This window comes from Amia ocellicauda, chromosome 21 (assembly GCF_036373705.1).
Source record: "Amia ocellicauda isolate fAmiCal2 chromosome 21, fAmiCal2.hap1, whole genome shotgun sequence".
In the NCBI taxonomy this organism is placed as follows: domain Eukaryota; kingdom Metazoa; phylum Chordata; class Actinopteri; order Amiiformes; family Amiidae; genus Amia; species Amia ocellicauda.
This window is the reverse complement of record NC_089870.1, coordinates 20,653,017-20,677,672: the sequence shown is the minus strand read 5'-3', so window position 1 is coordinate 20,677,672 and position 24,656 is coordinate 20,653,017. Positions and strand designations below refer to the sequence as shown.

At 50.0% G+C, this 24,656-nt stretch overlaps 1 protein-coding gene across 1 annotated transcript in view; it reads left to right on the top strand.

The window, feature by feature from the left end:
- brf1b (BRF1 general transcription factor IIIB subunit b) overlaps nt 1–22,038 on the top strand; it is a 42,699-nt gene extending 20,661 nt beyond the window's left edge. The window contains exons 8-19 of the mRNA XM_066694885.1: nt 338–431; nt 568–694; nt 985–1,024; nt 1,133–1,225; nt 1,501–1,773; nt 9,626–9,687; nt 9,906–9,987; nt 10,249–10,304; nt 10,400–10,683; nt 18,832–18,883; nt 20,308–20,461; nt 20,632–22,038. Coding sequence (XP_066550982.1) covers nt 338–431; nt 568–694; nt 985–1,024; nt 1,133–1,225; nt 1,501–1,773; nt 9,626–9,687; nt 9,906–9,987; nt 10,249–10,304; nt 10,400–10,683; nt 18,832–18,883; nt 20,308–20,461; nt 20,632–20,669 — 1,355 coding nt within the window. The 3' untranslated portion in view covers nt 20,670–22,038. The remainder of the gene's footprint in view (nt 1–337; nt 432–567; nt 695–984; nt 1,025–1,132; nt 1,226–1,500; nt 1,774–9,625; nt 9,688–9,905; nt 9,988–10,248; nt 10,305–10,399; nt 10,684–18,831; nt 18,884–20,307; nt 20,462–20,631) is intronic.
- Nucleotides 22,039–24,656: the final 2,618 nt, after the last annotated feature.

Genomic DNA, 24,656 nt, shown 5'->3' with positions numbered 1-24,656 from the left:
AGTGTGCCGTATTGCGGTCTGTTTATTCTGGTGAAAAGAACCTAGTTTGAGGCCCCAGCTGTGTCACCAAAACACTGCGTTTGCACGTGAGGACCATCTGTTCCTGAGGGGGTTGAACTTGCTCCTTGCATTCATTTGATCACCGACAAAAACTGGTAATTTCCCAGAATTCCCCTCTCTCTCTCCGGCATCTTAATGACTTTGCCGGACGCGTTTCCCAGCATCTGACTCTCGTGGCGGTCCTCTGTGTCGTGGAGGCAGTGAGAGATGGTCGTAGGGGGCGGTTGACCTGTGCCGGACGTGTGACGCTCCTCTGTGTCTACGCTTGTGTCCGCAGCGCTCCTCGTGGCCGCCAGGATGCACGACTTCCGGCGCACCGTGAAGGAGGTGATCAGCGTGGTGAAGGTGTGTGAGGCGACGCTGAGGAAGAGGTGAGGCCGGCGGAGGAACGGGGGTGAGGCGAGCAGAGTAGGGCGATCGTCCCGTGCATCGGACCGTCTCGGCGGCGCGCTGTGGACGTTTGTGTCCGATATGGGTTTAGGTTCTGACTCCGGATTTCCTTCCCAGGCTGACGGAGTTCGAAGACACACCCACCAGCCAGCTGACCATCGACGAGTTCATGAAGGTGGATTTGGAGCAGGAGTGCGACCCCCCATCCTTCACTGCAGGGCAGAGGAAGCTGAAACTGCAGCAGGTTGTGCGCCGAGCTGTCCGTAGACGTGTCTCTCTCTCTCTTTCTTTGTCTGTCTCTCTCTCTCTCTGTCTTTCCGTGTCTCTGATTCTCTCTTTGTGTGTCTCTGTGTCACCCTCTCTCTGTGTGCGTCTCTCTCTCTGTGTCTTTGTCCTGCTCTGTATGTGTGACTGATTTCACTTAATCTACAAATTCTCTGCTTCACTTGTGTGTAATCCGCATTGACAGCCTATCTCTGTGTCTTCTATCAATCTTCACTGACTTCTCCTCGTCTCATTTTATTTTTTTTTCAGCTTGAACAAGAACTGGCCAAGAAACTTGATGAAGTTGAAGGTGACTCTCTCGTTCGTTTGTTTCAGCTGTTTAAATTGACACTAAGACCCGTCCGATGCGAAACCCGCCCAGCACGTTTGAGCAGTTCATTCCCTTTCCCCTCCGCAGGTGAGATCTGCTGCTACCAAGATGAAATCGAGAACGAGCTGGAGATCAGCCGACCCAAGATGAAGGGACCCTATGCCTCGTACGCCAAGAAAGGTACGGAGGAGCAGCTGCTCGTTTTTGAAATCGCCCCTCGGTCCGCAGAGAAAGCGAGCTCTGTCATCGGTTAGTCCTGGGACGCGATTGGTCCATCATTAATTACCCGGCTCTGCAACAAGCCCAAGTTCTGCAGTTAATAAGTTTTCATTTGTTTGTTGTGCCTCAGAAGTGGAATTCAAGCTCAAACGCACATTTTGTACAACAGCGTGCGTATCCTACATTATAAAGGGGTTGGACACGTAGGCTGAGACGGGTCTCCGTTGTGATTTCAGACCCTCTGGACACCCTGTCGCAGTCCTCTGGCCCCCCTGGTGACGAGGACGGAGAGGACGAGGAACTGGAGGCCGCAGCGAACCACCTGAACAAGAGCTTCGGCCAAGACGCCCTCCCCGGGGACGGCAGCCCGCCGGAGGCCCGGGACTGGCCAGAGCCGGCGCGCCCCCAGCCCCCGTCCCTCGCCTCCCTGCTCGGCCCCCTGCCCACCGCCGCCAGCCTCGGCCTCACTGAGTCCATCAGTGAGTGCATCGCCGGCGAGAAGGAGAACGGTGAGTGACCCCCGGAGCTTTGGCCGCCACTTGGTACGGTGCCACAGATGGAAGGAAGTGAAGGAGGAGGCAGACTTATCTGCGTTTGAATTTCAATATTATGCTCCATCAAAACTAGCTACTGAATTTCTGTGGCAACGTTTCTGCGGAAAGGATTAATCTGCCGTGTATTAATCCCCCGTCTGTTCATAGTCAGTGTAGCTCCTGCTTTTCTTCTCCTCTAAAGCCAGCCTTTGTGAGAGAAGGACGTTGCAGGTGTTGTTTGGCCTGGTGGAACGCAGTGTTCCTGGTCTCCGTTTGTGGGATGCTCTCTGGTTCTGATGGTGCTGGCAGTTTTGTGGTGAAGCTGTCAGGAGTCTATCTGGGGATTTGCTGCTGCTGAGATTTTCTTCTCGCCCATAAAGGCTTTTTCTCCCTCCTTCCAGCCACGTAGTAAACAGTGAAAATGTTCTGGTGGTGTCGGCCGGCCGTCTTCTGTTCGGATGTTTTAGGGTGGATTAAGTGTGGAAATGAAATTCTGGACGACGTGACATGCCTGGTTGAACGAGAGCGAGAGTCTCCTGGGCTTTTTCCACTTTAGTTTTGGGTATGATATCTTGACGTTTTAAGGGTTTTAGCTTTAAATACTTTGTTTTGAGCGCAGCAACCTTGAAGCAGAAGAAACGCACTCCCCAGTGTACTGTGGAGCATCTCTCTTCAGCGCTGTGATCCCTCTGTTTGTATTAATATTATTAGTTACATCCTCTTCACAAAGTCTGTTAGTGATCTCAGAGTCGTTGCTTGGGAATTTCCCAGTTGTGGTGGAGGTTGGTCTGCTCGTATACAAAGCAGCCGTTCTCTCTTTGAACCCCCCCCCAATGCGTGCGGCCCCTTGTCATTAGCTCTGCGCTCTGTCATCTGTGCGCTCGGGGGTTGTTTTATTCTGGTGGGAGCTGGAGGCACTCTCGGAGCCTCGCCCTTTCGGCTGGTGCGCAGCTTATAATACAAACCCTCGACCACAGGAGTAACGCTGTATTTCCTTGTCGGAAAGTTATTGATTTATTCATTAGTATTTTATTTAACGACCATCGCTATCAGTCACCGTAAAGCCCAGTTGTGCCGGAGGGGCTTTATGGTGACCGATAGTGTTCTTTTTTTACCTAATGAAAGATATATAAGATGGGATATTCACAGAAAAATGGGAGAACCGCGTCACATTTTAAACCCAGTAGCCAAGAGAAACGCCGAAGGCTGCGGCTTTCAAGTGTGTGTCCGGGGGCCGCCGCCTGGAGGGCAGAGAAGCACGTTCTTGCCTCCAGACCTTTATAAACCTGGCTGGTCTGAACCATAGGGAGGCAGACTTGACGATCACACAAGGAGGTCGAGGAACCCAGGCCAGGCCCGGGAGCCCGGTGGCTGAAATCAAACTGGTTTCACTATGACTTCTAAGCGTCTCCCGCAGGATCCAGGTGTGTTGAACACGGCTCGGTAAACTCTTTCAAGCGTCCGCTGCCCGATGTGTGAATCTGTGCTTCCTGCCCTGGATTAGGTTAACTTAACCAGCTTTCTCTTGATCCTGACCTGACATGCTGGTAAAAAAACAACGTGAAGAGGTGGAATCCGATTAGGCAATGTGTGATGTGTGTAACCGTTTGTGATTGGTGTAGAGCTCTGCAGCTTGGGCCTGCACAGCCACCAGTAGAAGAGTTGAATACTTGTTGGAGAATGTGTGCTCTCCTCCTTTTCCTCCCTCTCTCTTTCTCTCCCCCTCCTCCCCGTCTCTCTCTTCCTCTTCCCTTTCTCCCTTCCTCCATCTCTTTCTCTCCTGCTCCTCCTCCCTCTTTCCCTCCTCCTCTCTCCAATATGGATGGTATTGCAAGGCGGGTTCAGGTCTGCCCGGGGGCTGTGTTGACCTGCGGAGGGTCACACAGAGCATCACCCATCCTCTCGATCCCTGTATCACACTGCCATGAGAGGAGGCTGGTAAAGGCAGCTGAAATATATTTATCGTTATCTTACGCTGAGCGATTGGGATTTAATTTTTTTTGTGCTTGACCTAAAAAAAAAAAAAAAAGAAAAAAAAAGCGTTGAATAGTTGATAACAGAAATACCAGCTACTTGTTTCTCTTGCTCTAGGCTGATTGGTTTCCTTTTTAAAAATTAAGTTCTGCTGTTGACGAGGATGAGTCACAGGGTAGATTTGTATGAAACATTGATGTTTTTAAACGGGGGAAGATTGCGTACAGTTGGGTGCCGGGCAAGAGTTTCTTTGTGTTTGAGCAGCTGACATACTTAGAAGAGTGTTTTATAGGTCAGTTCTTGATGGTGGATTATATGTCTATTTCAAGTCTTATTGCTGCCCTGAATAAAAATCTGGCAAAACTAGGAGAGTCTCCAGTGATGACCTTGTCTCACCTGACACCGATTTCAAAGGATATTCATTTTCAGGGGAAAAGCCAGATTTAACACTGCAAATATCTTAAGTCTCTAGATCTAAAGTCAGTCTTTGAAGGAAAGAAAGCGTTTGTTTAAACATCTGCATCTACGACAAGGTTGTTTTTTACGATTCAGTCCAGGCAGATGTGTTTTACTCTGACAGAGCAACATTCGTATCGTTTGACGACAGTTAGAGCAGCTGCAGCCGCGGAGCGAGTCTGTAGCGTCGGTGAGATTTCACAGTGTCGTTCACTGGAGGCCTCGACCGCGGTTCAGACACAGACGTGCCGCTGCAGTGTTTGTTGACATTGCTTCATGGAAATGAAACGCTCCTATTCCTTTTCAACTGCCTACTTTAAATAACAAAAGGAGAGAGCACTGAAGTCCACTTTAAGCTGATATCCAATCCTGCCTTAGAGGTTTTAGTGCAATCACACAAAATAAGACTTGAGTCCATGCAGCACTGAGCTTAAAATGTCGACACAGTAAAAATACCAGGGTGGTAAACGTGTAGTCCTGCCACAGTGATGTTGTGCAGTACGTGCACAGCCTCCTCCCACACGGTTTACCACACTGCCAGGAGGCATGTGCATCATACAACAAACAAACAACACAAAACGTAGTGGAAACATGCTAATAGAGCTCGACATCTAAAACCTTTCAAAATGAACCAATCTGGGAGTTCTGAACATCCTGCCGAGCAACAGAGCGATCGGCTGCAGTCTGACCCCGTCCTGATGTAATTAGACAGCTGTTTTACTACCGTGACATCACCGCTGGCGCCGGGCCATCTGCCGAGCGCCTGCCTCAGCCACACAGAGAGGCGGCGTCGAGACGTGTCCGTGTTCACGTAGAACCGGTCGTGCTCTCTGCGACTCGCAGGAACGAGAAACGCACCTTCCTCAGTCGTGCAGCGGAGCCCGGCGCTTCGGTGTGCCTTTGGGTGTCACAAAAAGAAATGCACGCTTGACACTGAAAGAGAGCAGTCGTGATATTGGACCGTTCTCACCGTCTGTGAACTATAGGTGATCCTAATAGTGGCCTAGTCCTCCCCCAGCAGCCACTGTGAGAGAGCATTTGTACCTTAAAAAACCTGTGTGACTGTGACCAACAATATCCAGCTCCTCCTGTTTCTAGAAATCACTCTCAAGTCGGCTCTGGTGTCGCCCTGTGGCGCTCCGAGGTGTGCAGTGTGGTACAGGTGCTGCGATGCTGCCTCAGCTGTTGCCAAACTGAATTTCCCGCCAGGCTTTTGCCAACCTGCGCCGTCCCTGAGAAACCCTCTTTGTTTACTGGAGAGAAACGAAAGAGAGGCTTGTGGCGTTCTCTTGCCCTCTCTTCTCTGCTGCTGCTGCTGCTGCTGCTGCTGTTGTCGAATGACCCAACCTTGCGTTCTGCGCTCGAGATCCTTGTGGAGACGGAGAAGCATCTCAGATTTCAGCCTGACCTGCAGCGATGAGAAACCGTGCGCAGGGAAACGGCACTCCAGAGACGGGCCCGGCTTCTCCCCTCTCTGTAAGGTGATCTCGCCACTGACAGGAGTCTGGATGTTTTCAGTGAAAGCCCTGGCTGCCGTTTCTTTTGTGGTGAAATATCACAGACACGGCTGCTGCTGCTGCCTCCTCCTCAAATCTGCTGCTGCTCATATCGGTTCGCTTTGTACAGCAGGCTGCTTCTGTTCGGAGGAAACGTTTTTTTGCCCCGCATGAAGATGGTGCTGTATCGAAACCGCTGAAATATTCGGGCTTGTTTTAATCTGGTCAGAACCCGGACATCTGTGACACGTAACGAATGTTCTGCTCCGTCTCGTGGTCTCTTCACAGACGTGCTTGAGAACACGGGGTCTTTTTGTGTGTTTTCGTTCTTCTGCAGAAAAACGTCCTGCAGGAGTAAAGGGGGACTCTAGAATGATGTATTCTCTCTCCTCTCCCCCTCCTATTTGAATGATGCGTGCCTATGCCTGGTGAGGAATCTGCTTTCCCCGTTATCAGTCTAAAAGGACGTGATGGACGACGTTGCTGTGCCACCTGTGCTCAATGGTTACGAGGCCCCAGACCGCAGATGTATCACTGCTGCAGATGAGAGACGAATGCCTGGGTCTAACATTGATTTACACTGATGTGTTCCGGGAACTGAACCTTTTTTACCTCTGAACAGAAAGGGCTTTGGGGGAACGACGCGAGTGAGGTCTCGGTTTCTAGTTGACCAAGTCTCCCCCGGCCACTCTTTAAAATTCAGCACGGAGATAAACTTCTCGAACTGTGGGTTAGACCAAATCAAAATGATTTGCGATTTGCGGGGGAGTCAAAGTGTTGATTTTTGGAGCAATACTGGGGCCCTGATGTGCTGTTCCTGTTCGGCAGCTCCCCCGAGGTGATGAACATTACAAAGAGGCTGTTGTCACAGGCGTTTCGGTCTACTGGGGTGAAAATGAACCTTTTTTTTTATGGCTATGCCTTGTGTTGGTGAGCATCTGTAGGTTTCTGTTTGCAATAAATGTATCCTTCGTTTTTTATTTATTTTTGGCTCCGCGTTGACGAAACTTGGCCAACTGGCACAACGTACCGCCCTGCTTACTAAACGGCAGCCTCACACATCAAATGAAAATGAAGTGTATTGTCCCGGCTGAAAAAGGACGCCTGATTCCCGGCCAACGCGGCGCTGCCTTTGGGCCGCAGACACCGGCCTCGGCTCGAGACACTCGACAGCCCGGTCACTGGAGAGTCGCTAAATTAATCTTTTAGAGTTTCCAGAAGCGTCGGAGGAGCTGAAGCAAGCGCTTGGCCTGTAAATATTGGCTCCCAGTGTGTGTCATTGCACACAGTTGTTTTCTGCTTCCAGTTTTATTAGCTGTGGAATTCGCTGGCTGAGTTCTTGGAGGTTTCATCCCTCGGTGCGACGTGAAATGCCTTTGAATGCTTATGAAATTACGGACTTTTAGTTTATATTTTCACAGCTCTCTGTCTCCCGCATAAAACTCCAGGAATCTTGCCTTTATCGAGACTGGGGGCAGAGGTCTGGGGGGCTCACAGACAACAGGTCACACAATTGATTGGAGGGGCTGGTTTAATGCATTCCTAAAGGCTTGCCGGTTCATGATCGCTCGAAGATCTACAGAGAGCAGATCCAAAGCCTCCAGAGACATAGGGCCGTTTTTAGCCTTTAGTCTTTTATAAATAACAACACCATCGTACTCTCTTGATGGGAGCCTGTTTGTTATTCTATTCTAATGCCATTAATCCTGCGCACAGCTGGGATTAGGCCTGCAGGCTGGACAATGTAGATAAGTGCCCTTAACTCCCCCATCATGGAGGTAATGTCTGGGGCCTGATGTCGTCGTGCTGAGTGCGCCGTTAGAGGTCATGGCTTGAGGCCTAGCGAGACGTCCCAACCGTGCGCTGCTGATGCACTGTCCAGTCTGCAACCATATGAGACGCCTGAAAGAGGGAGGCTGACCACAGGAGGAGGGGAGAGCCTGGGGGCAGCGTTAGGGTTTGTGAGGCAAGGGCCGGAGAGGATGCTCTGGTTTCTGGAAAGTGATTTAAGCGGCCTATCGGTGGCCTCTCGGGGTTTCTTTTTGTTCCCAAAAGCTCAGATCACACAGTCAGGTTACCTGTGCTCGGAGCCGTGACTCTGAGGTGCGATGGCGAATGGGGATCTACTTATCTTCAGGTTTTATCCACATCTTCTCGAGTTGTTAGACTATGCAGTCTAAATCGCACTCTTTAAGTGTGTAGTTTTTCATATAGAGCTCTATTCGAGGCTAAACCAACATGCCTATTTTGTGTGTAATTTAAAACAAGCGAGCCATTGAGATGAATATGAAATAATCTGAGGGAACGCAGCGCGCGCTGAGAGCCGCGGTGTCCCTCCGTCGCTGAGAGGGAGATGAAAAGACCCTCTGATGCTCAGCTCCCAGTGTGGCTGGTTTTTAATTTGAAACTCTAGACGCCACAGTAATGCTCCCCAACGCATTTGTTTTAGGGAGATTTATTTCTCTTAAGCCGTGCTTGGCAGTTTCAATAACACACATGGCTGTAATTGCTTCTAATCAGCGTCGTGCTGCTCGGACCGTGAATCACAGCTCCGACGCTGTTCCCCAATTACGGATCGCCTTTCACACATTTGTCTCGCGTGAGGAACCCATTAGCGGCAATCCAGTCCTTAAAGCGCTACCGTACTGCAGCAGCGGTGGGGATCGACGACCAAGCTCCTTCCATAGGTGCTCTGTGTGTTCCGTGCCATGTCTTTAATGAAGTGATTCAGTGGCTTTGCTCGGCAGATTGACCCATTTACACAACTCTTTTTTTTAAAGGCTGTCCATTGTGTCAGTTTCATCCACCACAACCTTTTCATGTAAATTCGTGGTTCTTGGAGTCACAGCTCTTGAAATGTGTGCGACTACAAAGGCAGATCCACCAACAGTCAATAGACGATCTTATGAAACGGCTTTGGTATCAACAGCCTGGTAATGAACAGCTGCTGAGGTTCACATCGGTAAAAGCCTAACTAAATTGCAGCAATATTTCAACTAAATTCCCCCGAAGCCATAAATTGGGGGATTTTAGTGCTGGTGCACCTGTCCACAACTAATTACCTGTGAAGCTCTACCCCCCCCAACCAAACATGATTACTTTGAAGTGATTTCTTGGACTGAATACAAAGAGTGGATTGTGTTTGAATGTGTCTTTTAAACTTCTGAGCAGTTTAATACTTTCACTGACATGTTTGTCTTCATTTTGAAAGGCAAGTGTTACTCGATTTATTTAGTTTTGGAGGAAAAGTAAACTAATTTAATCCAGTGTGATCTCAGTTCACATACTTGACCATCAATCCAGGTGTAATTGATGTTTTTTTTTAAATGGGAGAGAGATTTGGAGCTCTTTGTAATCACAAGTGCAGCTTTTATTTTTGCAGGAGGGCTTTTTGAAGAGCGTGTGTGTGTGTCTTGAACAAGCACGGACCCGTCAGGAAATCATTAACACAATGTCAACATGTAGGTTTTGCAGGAGTCAAAGTCTCTCGTGGCGTAAGTCGATGCACTTATATTAGCACACTTTTTATTCCATAACGCGTGCCGTGGCATCGCAGCTACAGCTTTATTTAATAATCAACGTCGTTAATTTTATGCCTGATGAAACCAAACCATTTTAATTAGAAAGCCCTGTTAAGTATATTGGCCATAATTATAAGAAGGTGCAAAGCAGAGATTTACCAATAAACCTCATCAAACAGGCATTTAAGTCTCCGAGAGAGAAGCGCGCTGTAATCAGGCGAGAGGAGTCTTTCATTTCGAAGTAATAACCTGTTTCATAATGGTTCGCCTGGTAGGCATTAGTTCTGACATTTATCTGATGTACAAGCGGCCCCCCGGTGAAGCCGCGTGGGGTTTGTGAGCAATCGACCAAGCTGACTTGATTTCTCCCGGCCTTTACAGATGGGGATTCGGAGAACGGGGAACTGGACCTGAATGGGATAGACGATGATGAGATTGAGAGGGTGAGTCTGGGACGTTGTGTCTTGAACCGTGTCACGGGGTTTCCGGTACGGGTTTCTTAGGTGATCAAGTGAAATGTTTCTAACGATTGGAATCAATTTAATTGGGGAAGACCTTTTTTTCATGCAATAATCAGGACTTGAGCTTCCGCCATTTGGCCGTGGCTGTCGATGTGCGTCTCTCTCGTCAGTTGCGTAATTGGTGTTGTTTCTCATTCCAGTACATCTTAAACGACAAGGAAGTGGAGATCAAAACCCAGCTGTGGATGAAGGAGAACGCAGACTACCTGAAGGAACAGAAAGGTGAGTAGAGGCGGCGGCATAACTTTCACTGGGTGGTTGGGATACCTATGATTGAGTGGGACAAATCGATGTGCTCTCAGAACTGGGGGGACCAGTCTGTAGCTCTGTGACAGCAGCCTCCCATCAGTCACGGACACACGAACGCCCCCCCGAGCATTCCCCGTGTGATGCCTGCGAGGTTTGGCCCCATTAACTGATGTGTATTTGATTAATCATCCCAATTACATTCCACTGACGTTAATTGATTCATCTTTGTTCTAGAAAAGGAAGAGAGGATCGCGAAGGAGAAGGAGCTGGGGATCTATAAGGAGCAGAAGGTAACGGTTCAGCCCGGGACACCTACTCTCTTCGGTGTAGGACGGTTTGCTTTTATTTACCCAGTCCTCCGCTGACTCGCTCTCCGTCTCTCCAGCCCAAGAAGTCGGGGAAGAAACGCGAGCCGATCCGGGCCAGCACGGCAGGCGAGGCCATCGAGAAGATGCTGGAGCAGAAGAAGATCTCCAGCAAGATCAACTACGACGTCCTGCGCGACCTGAACAGCAAGGGCGGCAGCAGCCCGGCACCGCAGGCGGATGAGGGCGGGGAGGGTGGCGGCGCCGGGGCGGCCAGGAGGGTCGCCGGCCGCAGGAAGTCCCACAGCAGCGGCGGCAGTGGCGGGCGAGGCCTGGCCAGCCCCGTCAGCAGCATGGGGAAGAGGTAATTTTTTAATCCCACCCATTTCTGGCAAGGCGGTATGGTTTTTAACATTTCATAACGGGACGGCCCGGCACAGTTTAGCGATGTCTGCTCAAGATGACGGTTCGCCCATCTCCTAATCTCCGAGAAGATCTCCTTTTCTACCTCTGGGATTTGTAGTTTCCGTCCTTACCTTGGTTCATGCGTCTGTCTTTCAGCAGGAGTTAATCCGGTGTCTGACCAAACTGCCATCTCTCTCGGGGTTATCTGGCCTAGCGCGTGGTTAGAATTTGAGGTCTTGAGTCGAGAGAAGCATTCGCCGGGGTCCTGAATAAATCAAGACCCCAGATAGTGTCCTTTAAGTTGTGTGGATTTAATTTGCACAATGTAGAGGCAGGAGTCCTCTTGTTCCTCGGCTTGTCAGTTAAATGTACGGTCTCCATTTCAGAGCTTCGGGCTTTTTGGTTTAACACGATTATAAAACAATCTTGACGACGGCTATTTTTGTTTGCCTGTGTATTTGTACTTCTTGGAAAATAGTCCAGGACGTGGAATCTAACTTGAAATTTTGAAATTGAAATATTTTAACGCGGTACATAGCGTGTCAAACGAACGCACGAGCAGCAAGGGGTGGCGGGCCACTGTGCCTGGACGGGGGGCGGTCAGGGGTCCGGCTGCTGCTCGTTGTGTAGATCTGGGGTGGTGCGGATCAGAAATGTATTTTTAAAATGTTATTCTTATTAGAGTTCTTAAAGAACAAGAATCAAACCCCGGCTGAGTGGGATTGGTTGTATATTTCACTGCGTTTCATTCGGCCTACAAGCAGTTCCCTCCCTTTGCCACTTTGCCACACGCCGTGGGCATCTGGTTTCAATTTGCCGTTCCCCGCTGACGCAGGCGTGGGGGGGGCAGCCTGTTGCATGTTGACCTTGCAGTGCCGTCTTAAAATAACTACCGAAAGTAAATTTAGCCTCAAATTTGGTGACAATATGGAACAAATTAGGCAACAAACATATATTTAGTTTCAGCACTGCAGCTATAATAGAGTTTGGAAAAAGTGCCTGGAAAAACAGACTGGTGTAATACAAATGCAAACAAGTTTAATCAAGGCCTCACTTTTTTTTATTATTGTAAATAGTCCTGACTGTGTTTTGATCCTCGGGATTCCGTCTCTCCTTTCCATTGGCTGTGGTTTAAATACTGCAGAATTTCCCCTGAACTGTTTACAATTCAGATTTCGATCTAACGAGTACAAGGTCGTCTCTTTCAACGTGTTGAAGTGTTTGCGAAGCAGTTTGATGAATCGCCGTGTTGAGGAGAGCGGGAAACGCGCAGCGCCTTCATGTTGTGTTGTTTTTCCAATTCTTAAAACACATTCATGACCATGAATCATTGATGCCCGTCCGAGGGTCACTGAATCATTCATGGCAACGCACGCGGCCCGGGCTTTTACTGAATGAGAGCTGGGCTTTTTAAAGTTCTCACCGTGACGTTCGGAAGTGAAAACCTGCGCTTTAGTGCTCGGCGAAAGCTTCATAGTGTGGAGCCGGACGTTTATTTGATGATGTAACATTTATAACATGGCCTTTATCGACGTTATTCATGGCTGCGTTGGGTTTTAACTCCATTTCAGTGCTAAAAGCATAAACAGCAGAGATGCCCTCATGACTGCTGTGCTGATGGGAGTGTTTCAGTTTAGTCCTCTCTGCTTCAGTCCCTTCCTCTCCTACCTCTCTCTCTCTCTCCCTCCCCCTCTCTTGTGGCAGGGGTCTCTCTGAGCGCTACGAACCCCTCTCAGTGCAGCAGAGCGGCCGTGTGGGACGGGGGGCCTCTCGCCCCGCCAGTAAAGCTGTTCAACAGAGGGCCTGTGTTCTTTCCACTCGGGCGAGATTAAAAGCACTCTTCCAGAAATAGCAAAGATAATTGCCCTCCGTTTTTCTGCTCTTTCTCTCCCCCTGCAGCAGTTTAAATTTCTTTTTTTGAACGCAACTGTGGATGTTTTTACGCAGAAGAAATATTTGTCTGCTTTCCTTTGTTTGAAATGTAAATCCGAGCAGTTATTTGAGGGTTTTTCCCCCCCTCCACCCCCCGTGATCGTTTCTGCTCTAGTAGAGACACGTTAGAAACTGAGCCGCTGTTTTCTTTGAGGAGTGAAATTGCAACACTGTCTGTGTATCCGTTCTGTTTATCACGGGTGCATATCACGTTTACACCCTTTGCGTTCATTAGCAGGGATGGAGAATGTACTGCATAGAGTGTCGACTGGGTCTGAATGCCTTTTCTCCCTTGAAGCAGTGTGTGTTGTTGTATGTGTGTAGTCTTGGAAAAGCCAGTTTTCGGGCCTACTTTGTGCCCATGGATCTGCGTGGATTGGGAATGAAATGGCGTCCCTCCGTATGTCGTGTCGCAATGCCAGCTGAGAGTTGACTCGAAACTGGTGCACAACAGGGTATTTGTCATCCTGACTTCAAAACTTCTACAATAAACCACTAAAACTAGCTAGGCTGACAAATCGTACTTCACGGCACACACACCCTCTCCAGGCTCCGCTGACCTGCTAATTGCCGGTTCCACGGGTCGGCCGAGGAGGAGGCGTTCGCGGAAATGTCACCGGCGTTTATTGACTTAGGGGTGAAGAGATCGGACGGGCTGGATTTATAGAGACACCGTTGCTCTCCGTTTTTAAAACCTGCTTAATCGTGCGCCTGTTTATGCAAGAGGGAGCATGATGTGGCAGGTGAGCGGCCGGCAGTCGCTGCGGTGACAGGTTTTATTATTAAGTGCCCGCTGTGTGACTGCCCTCATGAACGCGTGTCTCTGCCTCCGTATAAAGCAGTGTTAATGAGACGCAAGAGGCTTCGCCCCTGGGCCACGTGCCCCCGTTTGCCACCTGCCCTTTGTTCTATCCGCCATCTCCGAGCGGCTTTCTCTTTGTCAACCGGCTGATCCTTCACAGTCCCACCCCGTCCTATTAACATCGGAGAACCTCTGCCTTATTAATCCTCTGCGGTTCACTGGGGTTCGAGCCCCCGAGCCTGTGCGCTGAGAAGGTGGCATTTAAAAACGAGTGACCTTGTCTAACATCCGCAGTCGGCCTCGGTCCCCCCGATCTCCATATTCATGATGACATCACGGCTAATGGTTAAGAGAGTGATGCCGCAGTGTGAACGGTGGCATTTAACGTGTGGTATTTTAGCTTAATTCCCGATATTAAACTAGGGTCACTCCCCCCGACTTGACTTAATGCACCAAGCTGGACTATCATATGATGTGATAGTTGACGACGGCTCCATTATGAGTCCTTCTGTTAATTGTCTCCATCCACTACTCTTCATATCAAATCAGTTACACTAATGATCATTCATCTCCAAGTAGAATGATGGTATCTGCCCGCGATAAAGTGGTGCATTTGTGTAATTAAAGGCATATAGGGGGAAGCGATTTGCTGCTTCTGGAGTGGTTTAGATAACAGGGTAGATAGGGTGGGTTTGACTGCCGTTGCGGTGGACTCTAATGGGGCTTTCAAGTTCATAAACCCCCTCGAATAAGAGTTTCCCAGAACTGTCCTTTTCCTCTAAAACGCGGGACACCGGCGATGATCGAGTGAGGAATCCGTCCCTCGGCAGATTTATGGGTCTGTGTGGTGGATAAACCGTGCGCGGCCCAGGAAAGGGAGATCCCAAAGTTATTGACGACCAGCAGTCCCCGGTGATTGATTGGAAGTGGCAGATTTATTTCTGCATGAACCGTTTCCATTAGCGGTCCCATCGACCGTCTGGCCGTGAGACGTGTGCGGCGAGGGACGCACAGAGACGCTTGTTAGGAAATTAAAAGGCTCCTCTCCTCGGCCCAGATGAGCCAGGAAGTCGCTGCTCTCTGTGTCCCGTGTAGACTTCAGGGGAACTGACCGTGAAATAATGAGACAGTCGGGTGTCAAACATTTAATTCTCATGATTTTTACTATTGACAGACTTCCCTGCCCCATCATAGCTGAGTAAATCAAACGTTACTCCTTTTCCCTGTGTGCTGACTGGCTGGGTGGGTCTTGGACGCCAAGATGCCCGACCTGCTATTTTCCACTGTCATATTAAACTGCTGTGCATTATTAACGCGTGACATATGGGTTGCTTGAGAGAGCAGGGTCGATGAGCGAGCGAAGAGAAGCAATCTGATGTCCCTGTGTTGCAATGGTTTTAATATTTCTAAACAAAAACAAACCCCAAACATGTGATGCAGCTGGAATGCTTTGAGATCTTACTTCATTGGATCTGTGATGGAAATGCGCTGGGCACCGTTTGCCACCGCTTACCACCGCTTACCAGCTGTGTTCTCGGTGGTACCACAGGCTTCCAGTTATCCTGTGATCGCCCGTCCTTGCCAAATACTCATCCGTTCGTCTTTGCTGTCATAGAGCCGTTCGGCGTCGAGAGCGGTGTTCGGTGGAGGGGCCGTGAACGCCGAATCGAATCGCTCCGGATTGTGCAACATGCTGTGCAGCCATGCAGGCCCTTTGTAGCTCAGATTTGCAGTGTGTTGAATGGTGTGTTTTCTTCATACGTGCCTCAGGCCCTCCTCTGGAGAAGCTCAGAGTGGAGATCATGTTAAAGCCCTTCGCAGAGTCTGAATATAAAACCATGAAAGCGAGACCCTTCTGGGCACTTCTCTTCAACGCTCTTCCTCCCTGAAGCCAAAGCAGTAGCGATGGACCGTAGTATCTACCAGTATCAGTGGCTATGCTCTGCTGTATGCTGAACTGCTCCAGAAACGAAACGCAGACTCAAACAAAGACTTGCAAAGAAGTGGTTGAACGATATTGTTTAATCAGCACTGCGTTGGCTGTTGTAGGGTGTTGCAACATCCCACCCTGCCCCAGACTGCACTTTGAGAAACAGTTGAAGTAAAAAAAATGTAATAAATACAAATACATTTTTAAGATGATTCTTATCGAAGCTGGCTGGGTTTGTCCAGGCGTATGAATGCCTGAGCCCTGGTTGTGGGATTCCCCCGCGAGAAGCGTCTCAGCTGTCGCCCGGGTGCCCTGCAGACCGTTAAACCTGCTCCATTTTCTGTTGTCTGGTTTGACTTGCCGGATGTTTTTGTCGATAACTCTTGAGGTGTCTGTCAGATACCGAGCGGATCTGTTTCGCCGTGGTGGCCGAGGTCAATCCAGCCCCGCCGCCGACGTCTGCCCCCCGGTTCTGTGCCGGGGTGGGTTGAGTTGTGGGTGTTTGTCACCCGTTTGCGCCTGTTTGAGTGACGGACGGGTGGGAGGCTGGGGACGGGCGGGCTGCCACTCTCCCTGCTTGTGAAGGCGTTCCTGTGTTTAATTAACAAAGCCGCTTGTCTGTGCCGTCGCAGTTCACTCCCACCCTCGTTATGTAAGCACTTGGTCACCTTTCTGTACATTATGCTGTTATCCCTCCCCAGTTTAAATGTGTTCAATAGACTATACGGTGCGGCTGCATTCAGATATAAATAAACGTTCCTGAACTTTTGGCAGGAATGTCAACCGCTCCCCATAAGAGGATTACACGAGGACACCTGCCAGTGTGCTGTATCCAGCGAACGGACAGACCTCGTTCCGTTGAGTCGGCTTACGCTGCTTTTAGATCCACGTGAACGGAGCCGGTGACAGTACCAGAATAAGACGCATTAAAGCCGTGCTCGTTGCCGTCGTCCAATGCTGTGCTATCTATAGCCTCCATCGAGTGAAGAGCGTGAGGACAACAGGGAATGTGTGGCTTATTCACCTTGCGTATGGTTCTCCTCTCTAGATGTCTATTTGTGCCAAAACCCCCGACGGTAGGCCGACGGGTGAGCCAGTGATTTTTATGCATCTGTATTGGTTTGGTTTTTGACACCAGAGACTCCTTGCTATTATTATTTTTCCATCGTTAACGTTTTTTCCCTCACACACTTTAATAATTAATTGGCTGAACTCTCTCTCTAAATTAACCCTCTTTATGGCTTCAGAGACTTCTCGGTTTTGAGCTCCCTGAACTTGGGTGCGAATAATATTTAATCAAACATCTCCTCGAAAACACAAAATCAATATCCCCAGCCTTTCGTTTTGTTAAGCGCTCTCGTATTAGCCGGCGGGGGATTGTAAGCATCGATCCTTCTGGCTTCGAAGCGGACTGTGATGCTGCCAAGGTCTGCCCAGTGCCAGGCTGCCCTGGAGGCTTCTGGGTCGGCCCCAGTGAAGGATAGATTGGAGCCGAGGCCAGCCTGGGCACCGACACGCGGGCCTCAGAGGACCAAGGGGACGCACACCCTCTGCCCTAAAGACCGGTCTTCCTCGCAGGCGTTTGACAACTGATACAAACTGAGCCGTATGCCCCTTTAATTCGCATGACGGGTGTGTTTGAGAGACTGTGCTCTTTAAAAAGCTACTGGTAGACATTCTCTGCATTTTTAAAAGCCTGCTATTTGACAACCTGATAAAATTCACTGTGTTCGAAGGCCTTGGCTGAGGAAGGACCTGCTGTCAATTCGGATTTATGTAACTGGAGTTTTGCTCATCATTCAAATAGGAGAACATTACAGGAACTAAACTGCACCGAACGTGGTGCTGAAACATTGACATCCTGTGTTTTTTTTTGTGAGTGCGAACCGTGGAGAGATTTCCAATTCATCTTTATTTAAAGCATACTTTCCATGAGCGACCTAGTAAACGCATTAGCACTGGGTTCACTGGCACCGCTTTAAGATAATGAGGACTTCGTATCATTTTTCCTTATGAAACGGGGGGGGGGGGTTATTTATAATTAGTCCTTTAAAACATGAAAAGTGAATTTCAATCCAAGAAAAATAGGTATTTCTGATCGCTGTGTTGGAGTCGGTTCTTTGTTACGCTGGCGCGCTGTCTTACCAGATGGTCTGTACGAGATGCATTTCCTAATGAGGTTTGACAAAAGGAAAGGAGAAGTCTGTGTTGAACATATCCCTCTTCCTAAGAAGATTAATTAAATGCAGTTTCTCCTATAAAGTGTGTAAAGTGCTTACAGTAAGTCCCCGGGGAAAGTCTATCAGTGCGTCTGGGAGATGTATGCTAATTTGAAACGTCGGCTCCTTGTTTGTGTTTGTTTTCCTTCTGCTCTTTATTTAATAAACCGACTGCGCGTTTTACCATCAAAACCTGCTTTGAGTCGCCGTATTTCAGGGCTGAACGCAGTTAACCGCCACTCAAACATATTGGTATCATTTCCACGGGGGGGAAAGTGTGCGGCACGGTCGCGCACCGGCGTACAAACGTCTGTTCCTCCGCAGCGCCGATCGTCAGTGCGGTGGGAAGCGGCTGGCAGCGTGGAGGATTATCCCTCGGTCCTGGTGGGGGCTGCGGCTTAGCTGTCGTAGTTGGAGGACCAGTAGTCGGCGTCCCCATTGCCCCCACCCCCCCCCCCCCGTCTGAAGTGCATCACGTCTAATCTGAATACCGCCAATCCTATTAGCGGAGCTCCCCGGGGTCCCCAGGCCCGTCCTCGGTGGGGGAGGAGAGGGGAGACATCGGTGTGGTGATTGCTCTGCTACGTCCACCTGGACAGCGGGCCGGGGACTCCAGCACAGACACAAACACACACACACACACACACACACACACGCAGCAGCAACACAACTGCACTGCACAGGGAGGCGAAGCAAGGACAGTCGGCTACATGCATTTGATCACAAGTAAAATGTTAAATAAAGCTCAACAGTTTGCTCATTCCTGTGTGTGAATTCCTGTCTTCATCATCGCGTCGACCCCGTCAGCAGTGCGAAGTTGAGCAACGTGGTCCGAGTTCAGCAAGGGACGGGAGCAGAAAAAGCTCTCTGACCCATTCTCTTCAATTGTTTCTGACCCCATAGAGCTGCGAGAGGGCAGTGCGGCGCAGGGTCCGGATATACAGACACTTGGGTTCCTGTCTTATCCCCCCTGCGCTTTTAAAAAGAAGTCTGCGTTTGAGCTGAACAGATTCCTGCACTGATTTAATTCTCTCAGCCGGAGGGCAATCGAGCCCCAGGAAATCACAGCACAGATTAAGTGGTTTCTGATATACACATAAAAAATTGCCCTTTCAAAGTACACAGTATGCTTCTTGGTGTGTGGAGCCGAGCCGCGAGGGACCAGGCGTGTGGCGTGTCCCCACTCCGGTCTCCCAGTCTAACCATGTCTTCCTCTGCCCCCAGGTTGCGGCCGCTGGTGTCCGCCCAGCCCATTAAGAAGATGGCGGTGGAACAGGTAAACTGGGCTCCGCTCTGTCCTGCAGCCACTGAGTTTACCGTTGTGACAGTCAGGGGGAGCCGCATCCCTCCTGCACTCACGCTGGGGGGCCGGGGGCCGGGGCCGGGGGTGGGGGGCCGTCTCTCTCCTGTAAACCTCCCACGCCAGCCAGCTGCCTCTCCCTAGATGCGCCCCTCTCTCTCCCGGTGTGTAATTAGCAGCTCGAACAGGAGTAGCGGGAATGAAAACAGGCTTAATTAAAATAAATACACAGAATATTTAAATATGATCTGGGATTAATGAGGCGCCTCTCTAGTCCTCGTCAGATTGAGGCGGCTCGTTTGGTTAAAACAATAAACGGGTCTTTGCGGTTGTAAGTAAAAACCTATTACAGAAGCAAGTAAAACGACACCATTACCATGTTTTACTCAAACACTGTGTGTGTGTGTGTGTGTGTGTGTGTGTGTGTATAATAAAAGGTATATACATGGAGTAACTCGTCTGTAGATCGGCCGCGTGGGGGGAGGGGGCCTCCCGTTGCTCCTGGGCGGGGCGGGCTGCTGTGAATGGCACTTTCACAGCAGATCAAACGGGAAGAAAACATCACCTTTATCTGAGGGTCATTCGCTCGGCTGCCAGGCAACATCGAGCGGAGAGGCACGGCGCGTTACATAACTCCTGCCCTCGTCCTCCGAGGGGGAGACCAAACCGGCTGCTTCCGTCTCGGCCTCGGAGTCGGCACGAGGAGCGCTCGGTGCTCGGGGTGGGGGGGAGGCTCAATACCTGACGGACAGGCTTCTTTGTGCTTGTTTTTTTTCAATCCACCTGCAGTTCAGTCTTAGTCTGAGTAGCTGCACTCAGTTTAATGACCCTGTTTGCCGAACTGATCTTGCAGAAATTGATTGTAATCAGTCTATTCAATTAACCCATTAGGCGTTAGGTGTCTCCGCAGATGCCCGTGTTTAATTATTCCTTTGTATGTTATTAAAGGTTTCAGACACACTTCTGAACCCAAGCTGTGCTTAAACGTGCTCCCCTCTGCAGGGGGCCGAGGGAGAGCCGGACTCGGGGAGAGCCCGCCGTCTCCAACACGCTTGCTTGTCCACCGGCTACGGCCCGGTGGAAATTGCCTGGATGATTACAGGGAGGTCAAGCCGTGATTAGTTTTGAGCTTTTTCCCTTCTTCGTGATAATAAATCGGGTCTACTTTCTTTTCATCGTATCGTTGCGCTCGAGGGAATGTGGGAATGTGCGGCCCAGCTGGGTGCGGCGAGAGCCTGGCTTTCTATGGGCTGGGAAAGGGAGAGGGAGAGGGAGAACGAGGGAGAGAACGTTTATCCCCTCCTCGATCATTGAGCCTGTAAGTCTTGTATGAAACACTAAACTCTGGCTGTGCCGTGTCTGTCCCCTCGGCTGACCCTGTCGTTTCCCATCGCCGCCAGACTGCGCCCCCTGCGGCCCCCGCACCCTCTGAACCCGGGCAGCCCGTGGTGGTGGAGAGTGGGCCGGTGGTGTACGGAGAGGAGGACCACGAGGAGGAAGAGGAGGAGGAGGAGGAGCCATGCGTCAGCGCCCTGCAGCTGATGGGCGGCAACGGTGAGCGACTCCGACACTGGCCGTATTCCTTTTCATATTCCTGTTCTTATTCCTTACTCAGAAACTTGAAGCCAGAGCATTTCCACAACACGAGACCGAACCCGAGTCCATACGGTGTCAGTCTGTACGGTGTCTTATTGATGTGTCTCCCCGCCCTTCTGTCTTTGCAGATTACGGCTACGAAGTGGAGGACGACGACGGCTACTAGAGCTCCGCTGGCGGGAGAGCGGGGCCCTTCCTGACCCGAGGGACCGAAGGGCCCGTCCGCCCGCTGCTCCTCCTCCTCCGCCGGCCTGAAAGGGAAACACGCTGACTATCTTTTCAGACCGTCGGGGCACTGGGGTCATCCCGGCAGCCGGCGCGGCCTCAAGTGACTTGAATTCGACTTCGTATATCGTTGCGATGACGGGGGCCCCCCTGACGGACCACCTCTGAGAGGAAGAGGAGGAGGCTGGAGCGAAGACGTTCTTAAAAACTGTGCTGACAGCGTTGATCAGGATATGGCAGAATGAATAAACCCGTAAATGCCTTTAATTGGAGACCGTGAAGCATCCCAGAGCCGAGGAAAGTGTGTGAAGTTTAAATATCCCTGTGTTTGGCTCCTCTGTGTGATGGGTCAGGTGACTCGGACTCGGACCTCCCGCCGGAAGAAGGGTGACCGGAAAAAAGGCTTTCTTGCAGTCCAACACGGACCGGAGGTGTGTCCTCCTTAAAGCAGCTCCGGTCCGACGGGTCGAGGACTCGTCCGTGTTCAGCACGGGACTGCAGTTCATGGGAGCGCTCGTCCTCCACGGAGGGGCGTTTCAGCCGACCCCTGGGCGCTCGAACGCTGTCAGCACACGCTGGCTGGGGAGGAACACGTGTCCTGTGTCCGAGGACTTCTCTCCCCTGTTTTGAACGTCGCTGCCATGAGACGCTCCCATTAAGCACACGTCACACACGGCAGAGTTGCCCACTGCAAAACGTTCCCGAGAGCCAAAGTATACATTAGCCTTAAATCAAAGGAGAGATGTCTTAAAAGGATGAAGTGTGTGGAGGCTTTCGTTTTTATTATCGTTATTTATTTATTTTTGTAGGACCATTATTTTCCTCCATTGAAGCCCAGGGCAAGGAGATGGGGGTTGTGCGAATCACCGCTCTGATCTCTGGAGGAGTGGTGCCTCTGAATTAGGCAGCTTAACTTCTGAAGACTCGTACTGGAGACCTAAAAGAAGTGTTTATGGATTTATATGCATATTGGAATGTATTGTGTGTTTTTTGTTTTTCTTTTACATTGTCACGAGTCGCGGCGCCCAACAGCAAAGCGAGGGTGACATGTATAAATTGTATATAAATAAGTGTGTGTATAGCGGTGTTGTTCCTGTGTGGAGAGCCTATAGATGTATATGCACTGGGGGCGGGGGGCAAAGTGGACATGATATGAATTCTCTCTGGGGGTCTTTCCGAGGGCCAGGGGATTCCTATTGGACTGAGAGGAGGGCGATGGCGAAACGATGACAAAGGTCAGGTTTCACAAGTTGTCATCTGAACAACAACAAAACGGATTGTTCAACTACATTAAACTCTAAAAGAGCCAATCGCAGTGTTGTCGAGACTGTGTTCAAAGTGGTCGTGAATGTCATTCACCGATGCCAACCCGTCCTTCGGTTGCGATTCCCCCCGAAATGAAGTCCTTCCTGGATGCCTGTGCCTCGGAAGATTGCATTTACCTGTCAGACCCGTTTTATATCTTCCTGTTTGACGAGGAGAGTATACGTGCGCTAAACCTTTTGATGGGCGATGACACGTAATTGCGTCTTCACACAGAGAGGAATATAAATATACAATCTAATTTACAGTCACTCAGAAAGCGATCATAAATCCGAGGGAATAAATTATGTATTATTCTCTTAGCGGTATTACAGTAGTTACTCAAGCGCCGCTGACATCTGGGAAATGCGATGTTAAAAGCCTTTAAATTTCCCTGATTTACACCGCCGCTCACTTCAGACGGAGGGCAGGTGTCAACGCAGTTTTCTCTTGTAATGGCGACGTTCGTAAAGGTTGTCACATTATTCCAAGTGCGTTGTTTCACTCCGGCACTACAAAATAATCGGGGGCCGCATTTGCACATCACACGCCTGCGAGTTTGTTTTCTCTCCGGGGACGGTGATGAAAACAAACGGCAACAGATTTACATTTCTGGAGGAATAATGGCACTCTCGGAGAAGGTGACTGATTCAGTCAAACTGGAGAGTGACTCTCTTGTTCGGGGAGAGAGTACGAGCGCAACGTTTGCACTTCTGTTGCGTTTTGCTGGCGATGGAGACCATGTTAAGGGACCGAAGCACCTCTATTACAATTGCAGACGAGGCGAACAAGGAGAGATCCGTCGCCCTGCTCTTGTTTAGAGACGCCTGCGTTATCGCATTCTCTCTCTCTCTCTCTCTCCCGGTCTCTCTCTCTCTTTCCTGGTCTCTGTGTCTCTCTCTCTCTCTCTCCCGGTCTCTTTCCCAGTCTCTCTCTTTCTGTCTCTGTCTCTCTTCTGCCTCTCTGTCTCTCTCTCCCAGTCTGTGCCGGTCTCTCTCGGTCTATACACACTCGTGATCTGCCGTGCTAGGAGATCTGATCCACTCAAGCTGGGGCTCGGCGGGGGTATCCTCTTGGTTTCAGTCTCCGATCTCCGCTTTTCTCCGTCCCTCTGGGGCCCCCTGCCGTGTTCCTGTGCTTCTGTCTCCCATATAGACCCTGTTTGTAAGCGGTGACAGAAAGTGGGAGAAACTTTTTCTCTCTCCCCGCAGGGGCTGCCAGGATGGCGGGGCTTTGGTGTACACTCGTGTCTGCGAGGCGCTGTCCCCCACAGTGGGAGTCGGGTAGGATTTCACACGGCAGAGAGCGGGGAAAGACTTTCGCAGGCACCCAAAACGTGATGCAGGAAGTTACATCGAGGCTGTGAATATTCTGGTCCTGATTGAGCCTCCTGTGGAAGGATAGATAACCCGGTAGTTGACACTAATAATAGAAACACGAGTAAGATTTCGATTTGGGACCCGGTGCGACTGGTTGAGACCTGTTTAGCGATCACGGTTGAAGCTCTGCATGCCTGTATCTAGGGCAGGGGGGATGAGTGGAAATAAACACTTCCCACTGTAGGTATGAGCTTCTCAACCTGATTGCATCCTGTCAAGATACTCAACTCAACTAAACGAGGTTTCCGGGCACTTCTAGAAGAATGCGAAAGTGAATTAAGGGAAGTAGGAACGGCTTGGTAACCTACAGTACGTGATTATCTCCCATCTGAAGAGCGTCGGGCCTCCGATTTCCCCAGATGGAAAGATTACAGTGTAATTTGAACGGTAATGGCCTATATATTTGCGGTGATGGCGGTCCGTGTTTCAGCCTTCATCCCTTTTCAACACTATCCAGTATCCGGGCGGGTCTGGGGTGCGTGTGAAGTTAATGTTATAATGGTTTGCATTACTGACACCTCGGGATCAAGAGCTTTGAAACGCGAGACGGGAGAGATGTCTCGCCCTGGCAACAGTATCATCACAGAATAATACAGCTCTGTTTTTTTAAATCGTTATTATTGTACAGGTAACTGATATGTCGAGGTCTCTTTTGTGAGGCAGCTGTACGGAGGTGTATTGTACTGTGCTTTGCAGGGACTGAGCGCATATATGCTGGTTTTTTTAAGTAACTTCAGGTGTGCGATTGTGTGACTTCCCATCAAAATAGTCGCCCGTCACCATTTCTGAGAACCTGTCCGTTTGTTCTCCCTGGATGACGTCTTCTCATCTCAGTGATGTCAGATTGAAGACCTGCCTTTGCTCCAGTCTCTGATCTGGGAGGTTTATTAGGGGATGGCATCACTCAGATGTTTATTGCTCTAAAACAGTGCTTCCCCACCCTGGCCCTGGAGGAACAGCTACCCTGCAGGTTTTTGTTCCAGCCGAGTTCTTGATTGAACCGTAATTGAACTGATAATTTCCTAATTCAGAGCCTTTTCATTATTTTAAACAGTAGGGGGTTTTAGTTAGGTATAACATTGTATAAAGAACTTATTCAAAAACCAAATCACTTCACTTCAATTAAAATTCAATGAAGTAATTGAGAGCTGGCGTCCTGCACGGTGGTTATCCGGCACTGTGATCGGCTCAGGACGGTCCTAGGAGCGTCTCATGGGAGCTGGTGTTTTCTGAGCCATTTCTGGAAA